We start from the raw sequence: 15,485 nt of genomic DNA, 5'->3' as shown, positions 1-15,485 counted from the left end.
TTTTTTTATTATTCTTGCTATCTCTAGGTTATCATACTTAATTTGGGGGAAATATGTCAAAATAGAGGGGTTACATGTTGTCTTACATAAAACCTTTATAATTAGAGATAATTCCTGAGTCCTGACCTTTGCTTTCCCATGCACCCACCTCCCATTTTATTTCCCGTGACTGAGAGCTATCCCAAATGAAATCACCCACCTTAACTGCGCCTCACGTTTACCCGTCTAACCCCACTATGTCCCACCTATGCCCCCCGTCTAACCCACCGATGCCCCGCCTGACCCCACTGTGTCCCACCTGTGACCCCGTCTAACCCCACTATGCCCCATCTAACCCCATTATATCTACCTATGCCCCCGTTTAACCCCATTATGCCCCCGTCAGTGCCGCATCAGCTACGTGGACCCAGTGAGCAGCGTCAACACCCGCCGGCAAGACCTCTACAAGAAGTGGTTTTTCTGGTGCGACTGTCGGGTGTGTTACGACCGACAGAGGGCCAGCTTTGAGAACTCCATCAGGTGTGGTGAGTGTCGAGGACTTGTTGGGGAGGCTAGAGGAGGTAAGGAAGGAGGTCAGGAGTGTGGTTAGGAAGGTTGGAGAGGCTTAGGAAACAGGATGGGATAGTTGGAGAGGGTTAGGAAGGAGATTCGGTTGTTGGAGAGGGTTAGGCAGGAGAGTTGGGATGTGTGGAGTGTGGGTAGGAAAGTTGAAGAGGGTAGTAAGGAGGTTATGGATACTTGGAGTGATGTTAGGATGGTTGGAGAGGATAAGGAAGCTTGGAGGAGGAGGAGGAGGTTAGGGAGGGTGGCTTGGGAAGGTTAAAAAGCTGCAGTTGATTAGGAAGAAGGTGTGGGGTTGGGAAGGTAATTAGGGGTGCATGGAGTGACGTTAGGAAAGTTAGGCAGGGTTAGGAAGGGGGTTTGGTGCTCGAAGTGAGGTTAGGAAGGTTGAAGAGACTTAGGAAGTTAGAGGTGCTCTAATTAAGGTTAGGTTGGTTGGAGAACGTTAGGAAGGAGTTTAGGAGTGATTAGAATGAGTTAGGGAGGTTGTAGAGGGTTATGAAGGATGTTAGGGGTGTCTGGATTGAGGTTAGGAAGGTTGGAGAAGGTTAACAAGCTCTGGGAAGGTTAGGAAAATTAAAGGAGATGAAAGGCCAGCTTAGAGAACTCCGTCAGGATTGATGAGTAGCAGGTAGTACAATTCGGACGAGGTTTGGAAAGTCGGTATAGTTAGGAAAGTTAAAAGAGTAGATTAAAAATGGAGGTTTGGGGATACTGAGAAGGCTGGATGAGGTTAGATAGAAGAGGCGAATGTTAAGATGAAGAGTGCTAGGAGTTTTGTTAGGAGGAATGGAGGAGGTTAGGAAGGATGGGCGAGGTTAGGAGGGAAGAATGATAGGGGTTAGTATGGAAGAGTGGAGGGAGTTAGGAATTAAAGATGGTGAGAGTTAGAAAGGGAGGTTGGAGGGGATTGAATGGTTGGAGGAGGTTAGGAAGGCTGGAGGAATTAGGCTGTAGGGGCTAGGATGGAAGACTGGAGGAGATTAGAATGGTTAGAGGGGGTTAGGAAGGATGGAGGAGGTTAAGATGGCTGGAGAGGGTTAGGAAGGATGAAGTACGATAGGATGGTTGGAGTTAAGAAGGAAGTTAGGAAGAAAGCTTGGATGGGGTTAGGATGGAGGGATGAAATTATGAACGCTGGAGGGAATTAGGAAATCTGAAGAAAATTTGGAAGAATGGAGAGAATTTTGAATGCTGAAGGGAGTTAGGAAGGATGGAGGGGGTTAGGATGGATTGAGGAGGTTAGAGTAGAGGGCTATAGGGGGTTAGGATGGAAGGCTAGAGGGGATTAGGATGGAAGGCTGGAGAGGATTAGGATGGGTGAAGAGAATTCGGAAGGATGGGGCGAATAAGGAAGATGCAGAGAATTAAAAAGGAAGCAGGGAATTAGAAAGGATGGATGGAATTAGGATGGATGGAGTGAATTAGAAAGGTTAGAGGGAATTTGAAAGGACGGAAAGAATTAGAATACAGGCCTATCCTTAGGGAACCTCAGCTTCAGGAAAAAGAGCAGAACCAACGTCGATACACACATCTTTATTTACACCAAATGCTTCAACATCTAAATATGTCATCATCAGTGGTCTAGAATAAATATAGGGTAAAGCACATTTAAATTTGGAAAAAGATTGAAATACTTTGCCAAAAAAATGTATGAGTATAATTTTTAAGCACTGTTTCTTACTTTTTCCATTTTAATGTATTTTGTTCTGAAGTTATGCTAGACCACTGATGATGATATAGTCCGATGCCAATATTCTCGGTGAAAATAAAGATGTTGTTCGTATCGACCCTGGCTCTGCTCTTCATTCTGTTCTCTAAATACTTTTCTATTCGACAGCTTAGAATGAATATCTGATCTACCCATCCTTCCCTACCTAAAATGCTCTTGGTCCTCTGTTTAATTCTCGGTTATTCTCCAAACTCTGTCAAGGAATATCCTACTATACATCTTTGCCATTACACTGAGAAAACAAAGGCCCTTGTGAATGTCATACACTTCTCTTTCTCTCTCTCCTATGTATAGGGCAACTAATATACGTGACTTCCAGTCTTCTGGGACTCTACCTTCCTCCCAGGACAGTCAGCACATCTTTCATATCTCTTGAAGTAAAAGGGTAAAATAGCCTAGAAGAAACCACTTCACTGCAATGATGTTAAGTGCTAGTGGAAGAAACCGCTAAATTTAGCTACTTCCAGACAGTTTTATCAGCTCAGAGGAGACTTTTCAAACCTGAAAGGTTAGACACATCCATAATTAATACCCTTAATTATTAGAGGACATTGGCCTTATTGATATTCGTTAGACCTTGAGGGAGTTATTGCAAGTTGAGTAAAAGCGCCTGGTAGGCTACTAGCATTAACTAAAGGAGTTAACGTTTTACTGAAAATGCTGAATTAATAGAACGTCTTCATTTACAGAGAACAATGAGTGCCAAGCTCCAGTGTACATCCCAGAATGCAGCGAGTGTGAGAGGCGGGGGCCGTGGCAGCAACCAGAAACAGAGGAACAAGAGCAAGACAGTCATGAACAGGCCGGAGAGGTGGTGAAGGAGAGGGGATCGGCAGAACGGAACACAAAGTCGGACGACACAGAATCTCAAAAGCCCATAAATTACTGTTCCAGAGACACAGAAACCCTAAATCAGCGTCCAGAAAATGGAGAATGTGGAATTGAAGATGATGAGGGTGTGGATGAAACAATGGATGAGCTGGAGGGAGGGAATGGGAGGAGGGAGTGCCGGGTGTGTGGATGGGAGGTGAGCGAGGAGACAGTAAGGAGATACCAGGAGATTGTAGCATTTACTAAAGAGAAGCTACGCGCCTTGACAGAGGAGAACCCACGTATCCTTTCAGCAAAATTATTCCTATTGGCGTCATTCTTTACTGATTGATTAGCATTTTGCACGTGTATATATATATATATATATATATATATATATATATATATATATATATATATATATAATGTGTGTGTGTATGTGTGTGTGAATGTTTTCCTTTTTTCTTCCTACGACTATTATTGCCCTTATATTTTCAGTGCGTTTTCCTTTTTCTTCCTGTCACCGTCTTTATAGTTTCAGTGCTTTTTCCTTTATTTCTTCTTTTGACTTGTCACTGTCCTTGTATTTTCAATGGGTACTCCCTTTTCTTCCTACCACTGTCCTCTGCATTTTCCTTTTATTTTCTTCCTCTGGCTGGTCACTGTCCTTAACGCCATTGTATCAGCCATGGAGACGTGCCTGGAGATGCTGGAAAGGCAGGGCACCATCTTCTCCCCGATGAACGTGTGGCGTGTTAGGACCCTCGATTTCGCCTTCAACTGTGCCATGTTCAACGGGTGTTGGAGCCTGGCGCTGGAGTACGGGGAGGAGAACATGAATGGAATGAGGTAAGTGGGGGAATGAGGTGAAGGGGAGGAGAATCGGGTAAAAGGGAGATGAGGTAAATGGAGGAGAATGAGGTAGAGGAGACGAGAATGAGGTACAGTAAGAGGGATGTGGAGGAGGTAAAGGGAGAGGAGAGTGAGATAACAGGCAGGTGAATGAGGTAAACGGGAGAAGAATGAGATAAAAGAAGAGAATAAGGTAAGGAAGGGGAGAATGAGGTAAGGGGAAGAACAGTAAGGTAGCCTAAATAAGATGAAAAATTGGTTAGAGGAAGAAAATGAGGCACGGGGGAGGAGAATGGGGTAAAAGGGGGGAGAATGAGGTAAGGGGAGGAGAATGAGGTAAAGGAGAGAAGAATGGGGTAAGAAGAGGAGAACCTGAATGGAATGAGGGGACAGGGTCTGAATGACAAAGGAAAGGGAGAACTTGCTGGGCAGAAGTAAAGGGCGAAGAACTTATGGAGTACTCGCTTAAAGGCCACCTTCGGCGACCTTCGCTGGATGTCAAGTCACTTCCTGTCTTCAGTCGAAAAGTAACAGAAATTTGAATTACTCATGCCGTGAGCAAGACGGAGCGAAGAATTTTCTCTTATTTATATCCTGCTGGGACACCCGTTGAGAAGAGAAAGAGAAAAAGAGAGAGAGAGAGAGAGGATAGTAGTGGTTGCTATTATACAAAATTATTTTATACCATTACACTATACAATTTTAGGAGTTTATTGAGGGAGGAAGGAGAGGCGAGAAACTGACAATACAACAAATTCGCCACTCTTCTATTTTCTGTCATGCTGGCATTCCAATGCCGGACCAAAGGCGAATCCATCCCCTCCACTCTAAACAAAAGGCCAGAAATGAGTCATAACTCGGGAACCGGTGGCCCGAATGGACTGGAAATTGTTTTGTTCTTCTAGTTAGAGCATTTTAACGGTACTTTGTGCTAACAAAAATTTGCGCTACATGCACCGTTTTTGCTGTGTTGCAGCAATAAACATACAGAAATCGGATCATTATAATATAGATGGTGAGACGGAGAATTAGTTAAGGGGCAGAACATCAATGGAAAGAGGAAGGGAGGTCTGAATGTGTATGGGGAGGAGAATTAGAATTAGTGGAAGTATGAAAGCTTGAATGAGGAGGAGGGAGAACTTGAATGGGTGGAGGTAAAGGGAGGGGCGCTTGAATGCGTGGAGGTAAAGGGAGGGGCGCTTGAATGCGTGGAGGTAAAAAAGAAAAAAAAAAAGAGCTTGAATGGGTGGAGATAAAAGGAGGGGAGCTTGATTGGGTAGGAGGGAGAGCTTGAATGGGTGAGGGTAAAAGGAGGAGAGTTTAAATGGGTAGGAAGGAGAATTTGAATGGGTGAAGGTATAGGGAGGGGAGTTTGAATGTGTACAGGTATAGGGAGGAAAATTAAAATGACATGAGCTGAGGCACTGTGTGGAGGGAGATGAGGCACTGAGTGTTGGGTGGTGAGACAATGAGTGGTGAAAGGTGGGGCGCTGCGTGGTGAACCGTGATGCATTGAGTGTTGAAAAGTGAGGTACTGAGTGGTGAAGGTGAGGTAGTGAGTCGTGAGAGGTGGGGAACTAAATGGTGAAAGTCCAGGCACTAGGCCTGTAGTGAAGCACAGTGGTGAAAGAGGTGAGACACTGAGTGGTAAAATGAGACATTGAGTGGTGAATGGTAAGACACTGAGTGATTAGAGGCGAGGCACTGAGCTGTGAAAGGTCAAGGGCACAAATGATGGAGAAAGATGGGAAGAAATGAAAGTTTAAATAGCCGTAAAAAATGAAGCCACAAAGCATTAATACAACTGAAAAATGGAAAGTCTATGAAGGAGATCTCCTCAGAAGAATAAACAGAAAGAGTAAAAATACGAAGTAGTGACAAAGGGAGAGAGGAAACTTGAGAGAAGACCCGCGGAGGGACGTGTCAAAGGGACTGACAGAAATAGATGGTCTGTGAAGGAAAGTGGCTTGGAGGGAATGACAGATATACAAGGTGTATGAAGAAAAGTGGTTGAGAGAAAGATCGAAATAGGAATACTGTGAGGAGAACTACCTCTGAGTGAAAGATCTGCGTATGAGGTTAGTCCAGCACAAAACTGGACCTCCCCTCCAAAGGAAGAATGATTACCAGAATGAACCCTTAACCCTTCTGCATGCTGGTCAGGTCTGTATCGAGAGCTGTGCACGCGAAAACGGGTGTGGTGTAATTGCTGCGTGTGTCTGTGTCAGAGCCTTATAGGTCTTCGGTATACGAGCAGAGAGGGTGCTGACGTCCGGTAGCAAATGAAAGGACGTAGAGTCGCCTTCACTTCTAAATACTACAGGATCTGGCGTGTTGAGGGTCTTATGTATCACCAGTGTATTTTTTATGTTTCATTTCTACATTGGCCTGATCAGTATAACTGGTTTGTGCCAACTCAGTAGTCTTAAGACATAAACAAATACATTATTGTTATATAAAGCCTCGACCACATCACTCTTTGTAGAACTGATAAGTGGAGGCGTCTTTATTACCAACACCCACATACACGTACGCCAAGGCTTTGGTTTCAAATCCTGACACGCAGATCAACAGGCGCCCACGCTACCAGTGAACCACCGTGGTTCCTAGAAGAAAAGAGATAAAGACCTGTAAAACGGAGCAGCTCGGATGGAAACAGGCTAGTGAAGGGAAGAAAATCAGAGGGAAAGATCCCGTGAGGGAAATGATTCAAAGGGAATAATAGACGTTTGTAGTATATGAAGGAAGTGACTCTCAGAGTACAAATGGACGACCTTTGAAGAGAGAAAGAGAGAGAGAGAGAGAGACGACACACACGCACACACACAATCAGACAGAGACTGAATCAGAATTGTGTCATACGTGTGATAGTCGTATACATGAGAACACTCAGTGAAAAAAGAAAACATCATTACCCATGGATTCAATTATGCAGTTAATCGATGTTCCTTTTTATGTTTTGGTGTGTATGGTAATTATAAGGATAAAAAATCAAACGAATGCCATATGTTTTACTATGATAGATGACAACAGAAAATAATACAATCCAGTAACTCAACATACTCATTCCTTTGTTTTAGGGAGGAAATCACAGCGAGAATAACTACACTTTTATTTCCTAGTTGTACACGGAACGCAGTCAGGGCATGTCATTCGGCTCTACACAGTATTTACTTAATTAACTGAACAAAGGATTTTTATGAATAGCCACGTCAGTCTCGTACCAATCAAAGCCAAACCAACTCTTCCTGATTATGACAATCCCTGTTAAAACGCGGACCCGTGACGTCATTCCACTTTTTTTTTTTTTTTTTTTGGCGGGAGAAGGGCGGGAAAAATGGAGGACGAATTTAATTAATCTGTTGTCACTCGTTAAATCCGGTAATTAGTAACGACGTTAATCATTATTGAATGTGAAGATTACGTTACCTGGTGCATTAGCATACAGAGGGTTGGGAGTGGGTTGTGATGGCGGGGTTATGTTAAAGGCGACCACCTCATCTCTTATTAATTTATTATACATAGAGTTAAGCTGACAAGGTGAAGCTGAATAGGTAAAGCTTTATATAAACTAACCAGATAAATATGACAACGAAAAGATAAGTAAAGCTCTGCATAAAACTGACCAGATAAAGTTGAGTAGGTAAAGCTGACTACATAAAACTGATTAGATCAAATTAATTAAGAATCGCTGATCAGATAAAGCACTGCTTAAAAATGACTAGATAAAATTGGCTAGGCGAAGCTGAATAGGCCAAGTTCTATAATTTAGAACTGTAGAAATCCTAGGCAACTTTATCAAATATCCTGATAAAAATGAATTATTATTGTTCTAAAATTTGAATAGGTAAATTTCTAGTTAAATTTGACTAAATGAAGTTGGTTACATAAAGTTGCCTATTGTAAGGAAGACTTGATAACGTTGACTCAATGAAGCTGACAAAATCAACGAGTACATAAAATGGAACTGACTGTGTAAGTTTAAACCCCTTTAGCACGAGAATATCATTTATGTTTCATTCCTGAAAAGCACAGAAACAGAAAATCACAGGCACGATTATTGTTATTATTATTATTATTATTATTATTATTATTATTATTATTATTATTATTATCATCATCATCATCATCATCATCATCATCATTATCATTATTATCATATTTATTTATATGGATGTTTTTATCCTATTTCAATCACACTCAGTGAAAGGATTGAGGGTCGGTCATGGATTGACCTATTGTTTTCGAGAACAACAGGTCAGAGTTTAAAGTCACACAGCTAGGTCAAAGTTTGATCTAACACGGCCAATTTAAACAGTTGTTGTCTGATTTGGACCGAATCATGTGAAAGGGTTGAGAACAAAGCAAGAGTGAAGGGAGTCGATTTCGAGAACAGTGAAAGGTCATCATCACAGAGCAAGAGCAAATTTTGACTCGTCTGTCTCTGTGTGAAGAGAATATCTAAAACAGCTTTTATCAGATCCAGTCTTGGTGGAAGTGTTAATGATCAGGCATGGGATTGAACTATCGTTTTTTCAGAACAATACGTCAAAGGTCAAGGTCACATGGCAAGGTTAACTTAAACAGGCTTTATCCAAGCACAAACTTTGTCAAAGGGTTAAGGGTAGGGAAAGAATCGAGGTATTTGATTTTTAGAACAATAAGTTAAAGATCAAGGTCGCAGGGAAAGGTCAAAAGTGAAGGCATGAGAACAAGTTCAACTCAAGCACTTTTTATCCGATTTAGCCCAGTCTTGATTGAGGGATTAAGGACCAGGCAAAAATCAAGCAGTTCGATTTTAAGAGCAATCGCTCAAAGTCAAGGCCGTAGGATAGTCATATGTTCGGCTCTTAGACCATGTTGTGGGTACGGGTGTTGCGCTCTGTGTGTGCTCCTTCTTGATGAATATCGTGCATACATTTTTTTATTAAAGTATACTTTATCTCCTAATTCGACAGAACTATTCCACGGGCTTATAAGTGTGTAATTACTGACAGGACAGGTTATTAAATGGTATTTCAGTATTACGGCTCAGCTGCTGCCATCGCTAATGAGATGGCTTTAGAGTGACAGAATTATTTTTCATCTCTCAATCACTGTGAGGACCACAACAGTATGTAGCTTTAATAGGTGATGAACCACCTAATGGACATTTGTCAGCCAGATCTGCGACACCGTTTGGGACTTTCCAATCCAATTAGGTAATTAAATCCAATAATAGTTCTAAACAGCTGCAGTTTATACAATATTGAGGTTATTATCTTTTTGTTTTCCCTTAACCCCTTAAGTCCGATTCTGTATTTCTTGAATTCTAGCCTCCTCCAAACGAATTTATTCAGCTTAAGAGAGCGTTTTCGAACTAGAGGGGTTAGATACAACTCTAATTAACCCCTTTCGTACAAGACACCTTACTTAATTTGACTAAAGTCGTTTAGTGACAGCAAAAATAAAATGAAACAAAAAGAAACACACACAGCGTGCAACACCATCCCCGCTAGTTGGTCTAAACTCAAACATTTGACCTTGCCTTGTGACCTTGACCTTAAACTGATTACTCAAACCGAATTGCTTAGTTCTTGCTTAACCTTAACCCTTCCACCAGTTATGGTTCAAATCAGATCAAATATGAGTTAACCTTACCCTTTGACTTTGATCTTTGACCTTTGTCTGTGACCTTGACCTTTGACTGATTCCTTTGAAAAGCAGTTTTTGTTAGCCTTGCCTGACCCAGAGCTATTCCACGAAGTTTGATTTAAATCGGTTGAAACTGTTTAAGTTGACCTTGCCATGTGACGTAGGCCTTTCAGCCATTTTTCTAAAAAAACAAATAGGTCAACCCCTTAGCTGATCTACAGCCCCTCCACCAAGTTTAGTCCAAATCATAACACAACTGACTTATTTCGGTCATGCACAGACCCACAGGTCGAACTTGAATCTTGCTGTCTGTCCTTGACTTTCCACTGATTGTTCTCAAAACTATCTTCCTTCGTTCTTGCGTTACCCTCAACCCTTTCACCAAGTTTGGTCTAAAGTAGATCAAAACAATTTATATTGACCTTGCTATGTCAAATTTTGACCAATCTCTGCAACTTTGACCCTTGGTCTACTGGTCTAAAACAACAGATTTGTTCCTTCCACCAAACTTAGTTAAAATCGTATCAGAACTATCTATCTATCTATTGCCAGACGCCTCAATCCCGTTTGGGGTGGCCACAAACAAATCGCCTCCAAGTCGCCCTGTCCCCCGCCATTTCACTCCCCTGCTCCCAACTCACACCCCCCTCTCTCATATACCTCTCCACCCCATCTCTCCATCTCATCCTCGGCCTCCCCCTCCCTCTTTCCCCCTCCACCTCACTCACATACACTCTCTTCGTCAGTCTTTGACCCTCCATCCTCTCCACTGCTTTAAGTTATTTTATTTATACACATGTCCGCGCACTCCGACAAAAAACAGTACCTTTCTTTCGCTTTGCATGCGCGGCGAGTAAAAATGTATCATTGGCCTGAAAGGGTTAATTGCCCAAAAGGCTGTTCAGTAACATAATTATCAGTATTGCTTATCATGCTGGCCTAAGCACATGACAGAAGCCTAGGTGTGTAACTGACAGGGAAAGCATTCATTAGACATTTCTTCAGACTGCTTCCACGCGTAGCCGTCACTTTATAAATCCAGCTCCCTATTTCACTTCTAGATGCAAACAGAATGAGGTAAAGAAACGCATACCTAGTGTTGTGGACAGTATTTACTTTGGCTGAATATTGCCGGAATTATTTAAGAGTATTATCAACAATCTCTCTCTCTCTCTCTCTCTCTCTCTCTCTCTCTCTCTCTTTCAAGAACGAAAGGTATGAATGACTAACTGACTGACTGACATATGGAACCAACTCCATATAACCGGGTAATGTGCTTAGTTTGTTCTTGCTGCTGTCAGACGATTTTATTTGGGACTGGCTGAATGGATCTTGAATTTGGCTCTCTCTTGTATTTTGTTTTTCTCTTGGAGGGAACTCTTATTGCGGGCTCATGGCCTTTGGTTCCTTCTTCCTCGCATTAAAAAAAAAAAAAAAAAAAAAACGAAGAAAGAGCTCTGGTATTGGAGAGATTTGTCAAGGCTGTATCTTTTTTTTTTTTCTTTTTTTTTTTAATGCGTCCGACACTGGGCATAGGCTTCACAGGCTGCTCTCAAGGCCCAGTAGTCCTCCTACACACCATACACCTCTACATGTCACCACTTCGGCGCTAACACCTACCGTCCATATTGAATACATGCTAGGACTGTCTCATACAGGACTGATGAAACACGATGAAAAAGACGTCCCCGGGCTAAATGGGTATGAAATGCAAGGTGATACATATATAACGCTTCTCTTCCACTTTGCCGGAAAATTTGTCGTGTCTTAAGGGGACGGCCCAGTCAGCGTTATGTGTTTATCCTACATCGTTTTATTCATTTCCCACTCACTGCCACACTCAGATCCACTGCAATACACTCAGCCTTCCCTGCACCACATGATGATATTGTCAGTTGAGTTTGCCATGAAGGGCAGTTTACGGGCCACCCTATATTTTTCCTCAGGTGTTTGTTCATATTTGCAGCAGGTAATTAAGCTTCGCTATATATTGTTTGGGTACCGAAAGTGTTATTATTTTTCGTTCCACCTCTTTTTTTTCTTAGATCTTGATGATACATTACAGGAAGGTACCCTGGGGTAATCCAAGTACTTATGCCAAATATATATGACCTTGACCTATTTTTGAAGCTCATGTACTCATTTTTGGTTCAAGACTTGCATATTTGCAATTGAAATATCTCAGAAATTAATTTAGATACAGGTATCTGGTTGAAAATCCCATGATAAAAAAGTTTGCTGAGAATTTTGGTTGAATGTTTTGCCATGTACCCTAATGGAAAGTATCGAATTCACATCTGCTCAGAGTTTTCTTTGTAACACGTTTTAAAGAAAACCACAAAGGCAATAAAGCTGTAACTTTACAGAAACATAGCTGTGGTCCCCCTCAATATCTGAAAGGCAAATGGATAGTGTTAAATATATAGTTAGCCAATTATAATTGTGCAAATATCTATGTTGTGTTCATATGAAGTTTTAGGCAGTGAACACAAAAACAACATTTGCATACTACAAAGACAATTAATACCATAAATAGTTATGGTGAAGCTTCCTTATTGTGGCTACACAATAAGTAAATAGGTATCTATCTGTCAAGTAAACAGGTAACTAGTGTTTATTTTCATCATCCATTTCCGGGCATCCATGGGTATGTTTTAACGAATATGGACTTCGTTTTCCGTAAGAAATTATTTTTACTGTCCTCCGCTCTTACGGTAACCCTCTCATGATAATGACAGCTCCAGTATTCCCTTCCAGAAAACGCCGTATGATTTTATTCAGTTGAAAGTAAGGCGTGGTAGCTTTAAAGTGTTAGTGTGTCATCAGAGTCTGAGAGTGTTAACATGTGTGTGTGTGTGTGTGCGTGTGTGTGTGTGAGAGAGAGAGAGAGAGAGAGAGAGAGTACAGGAGCCTGAGAGCATTATTTCCTCTCAGGTACTACTACGGGTCGGACCATCCCACGTACTCATTGTTCCTGTTTAAGCTGGGCAAGGCGAAGATCTATTTCAAAGAGTTCCGAGAAGGAGTACGGCTGTTAGAGGAAGCTGAGCCGCAGCTGAAGGTTGGTCTTGGCCCCACCCACCCCATCATCGACGACCTCCACCTTGTCAGTCTGATGGCCAACGAGGATATCAATATTTGCCTAGAAAGGCGCATTTCAGCGGCCAAGAAACGTGAGGAGGAGCTGAAGGAGAAGCAACAACAACAACAGAACACCTGGCCCAGCTGCAGGGACGACGTGGCCAAGAAGCTCCAACGGATGTACAGCCCCGTAGCTTAGCTTCGTTGGCAGCACCCACAGGGAAATTAATACTGAATTTCGATCCAACTTGGTAACTTCCTTAGTCTTTCAGATCCATCACTGACAACCGTACAGGCCAGTCAGTTGGTCTGAGATTCAGGGTTTTTCACTGCAGTCTGATAACCATACTAACCCACTACTTTGTCTTTAACCTGCAGATAAAAGTAGAGGCGTGGTGCCACGGGAATCAACTGGGATAAGGGGCAAAGCTATAACAGGTTTGCGGAACCAGGTAGCAGTGCATACATTTGTTTTTCCCTATCATCTTGATGACGCTTCTTGCATCAGTTGGGTACACATCTTCTATACTATTTGCTTGTGATCTACCAGCTTAATATATGACACTGTTTGTATGTTGGTCGGTTCTTGAAAAATAATTATTAGCTGGAGTGACAGGGTGTATCAGTGGTAACTAAGAGGAATTAGATTTTACTTAGAATTTATACAGGCATTCCCAAAACATCATTGAACTTAAAAAGATAGTATAAAGTTGGTAAAACGTGGCCCAGTACAATGTACTGTATCTGTTAAGACGGATACCAATGACAGGCTGCTTTTTGTTGCAGGACATGTACTTCGTGCCACTTACAATCTCTCAGTTGTGATGGTGAGGCTGAGTGTATAAGGATTTATTAGTGAATGATAACATGCACAAAAAAAAAAAAATGTTCTTGTAGCCTTTACCCGACTCATTTAATTTGTAAAGCATATTGCTTCTCATGTTTTATCACATTCTGTGAATACATTCATTAAGCATCGCTCACCAGATATTTATAACCTATTTATAATACTTTATTTTTTTGCAGTTTCCCTATTGCCTGTAAGTCCTCATTCCATTCCTTTCTTTCATCACCTTTCCGTCATTCCTTACGTGCCTCTCCTCTTCTTCTTCTTCTTCCCTCCTCCTTCCTTCAATGCCTTTCCTTCCCTCCTCATTCCGTCCATGACTTTCTTTCCCTCCTCCTTCTTTCTCTGCATTTTCTTCATTTTCCCTGCATCCATGGAATTCCTTTCCTCTTCCATCCTTCCTACCTCACTCCCCACCTTTTTCTCTCCTTTCTATCCCTCTCCTCCCATACATCACGTCGCCTACCTTTACCCCTTGCTTCTCTTCCTTCTCTAATCTGTCTTCCTCTTTCCTCCCTTGTTACTATCCTCCCTGCTTCTCCCTGGCAACGTCTCCCTTTCCGTCCTTGCCACCCATGCATTACATCTGCCCTATCGTTATCTTTCTCGTCTGTCTCGCCCGCGCTGCCTCTTTCCCACAACTGTTTTTGCTGACTCATCATCCCTGCCATGTTCCTGTCTCTACTTCCTTCCCTTCTCATCCTCTCTTCCTCCATTCTCTCTCTTCCTCCTTCCCCAATCTCTTCCTGCCTCGTTCTCTACTCTCTCCCTGCCTCGTTCCCCTCTCTTACTCTGCCTCTTTCTCTTCTCTCTCTCCCTGTCCCTTCTGTCCTCTCTCCGTGCTCGTTCCCATCTCTCTCTCCCTGCCTCGTTCCCTACACTTTCCCTGCTTCCTTCTCTCTTCTCTCCCTACCTCCTTCTCTCCTCTCTTTCTGCCTCTTTCTCTCCTCTCTCCCTGCCTCGTTCCTTATTCTCTCCCTGTCTCCTTCCTCCCTTCCTTTCTCTGTGCCTCTCATTTCTCCCTACCTGTTTCCCTACTCTCTCCGCCTTCCGTTATCTCCCTCCGCATCCCTTTCCTTCCTTTCGTCCTCACGCTATACATTGTTATTCCCTCCCTGCATCGCTTCATCTACTTTCTTTCTTAATTTCTCCATTTCTGTTCTCTCCATGCTTTCCTCTCTTCTCACTCCTCGCATTTCTACCTTTCCCTACCTCCTCATCCTCCCCCCCCTCTTCCTTTCTTCTCTCCCTAGCTTTCTTTGTCTCCTTTTTTTCTCATCCTCCCCTTTCCTTCCTCAATTTCCTCCCCATCTTCCCCTTCATCCTCTCCTTCCCTCCTCTTCTTCCTCCCTTGCCTCCCAATCACCGAGCTGTCAACTCTCATTTCCTTCCCTCTTCCTCAGCCCCACCTCCCATGAGAACCGAGGCAAAATACATGTTGATAACCACTTGACGATGTTTTACTCTTGGTTTATATCCATCTCCCACCATCTCTGGCTTGTGTTTTGGGGGAGTGGCTTTTCTCTCCACTGGGGCTGAAATGTTGTTGGTTCTTGGCCAGGCTTTTTTGTTTGTATATCTGTAGAGAAGAAGAAGGGAAGGAATAAGAAGAAAGGGAATAAAAGAACAAAAAAAAAAGATGAAGAAGAAAAGGAAAAAAGAGGAAAACAAGAAGAAGAAGAAGAAACTAGAAAAAAAGAAGGAAAAATCAGAAAAAGAAAAATGGAAAAAAGAACTAAAAAAAGAAGTCACCAAAACAATGAAAAGGCTTAAATTTAATGCCTACCTACTACACACGAGTCATTAAAGCAAGCAATCTATAATTTCTAAGTCTGTATTTTCACCTAGAACATGACTCAATTTAGCCTGGTTATTAAGAATGGGGAAACAGAAGTCCACGTTATCCTTATGCTATATTTCAGGACCACCTTTCTGCAATTCTCACTACAATATTACAACCTACATACT

General features: G+C 42.3%; 1 protein-coding gene across 3 annotated transcripts in view; it reads left to right on the top strand.

Moving 5' to 3' along the window:
* The window catches only part of LOC145413458 (histone-lysine N-methyltransferase SMYD3-like), a 39,099-nt gene extending 24,138 nt beyond the window's left edge, over nt 1-14,961 (top strand). For all 3 annotated transcript variants that reach the window (XM_080283155.1, XM_080283157.1, XM_080283154.1), the window contains exons 6-9: nt 386-524; nt 2,983-3,405; nt 3,790-3,952; nt 12,524-14,961. In XM_080283155.1, the coding sequence (XP_080139281.1) occupies nt 386-524; nt 2,983-3,405; nt 3,790-3,952; nt 12,524-12,869 (1,071 nt within the window). In that variant the 3' untranslated portion in view covers nt 12,870-14,961. The remainder of the gene's footprint in view (nt 1-385; nt 525-2,982; nt 3,406-3,789; nt 3,953-12,523) is intronic.
* The last annotated feature ends 524 nt before the right edge of the window (nt 14,962-15,485 follow it).

This window comes from Coenobita brevimanus, chromosome 96, assembly GCF_032717465.1.
Source record: "Coenobita brevimanus isolate Jiangsu-jjx chromosome 96, ASM3271746v2, whole genome shotgun sequence".
Classification (NCBI taxonomy): Eukaryota; Metazoa; Arthropoda; class Malacostraca; order Decapoda; family Coenobitidae; genus Coenobita; species Coenobita brevimanus.
Note: the sequence above shows the minus strand (reverse complement) of the source record. Positions and strands in the feature narration are given on the sequence as shown.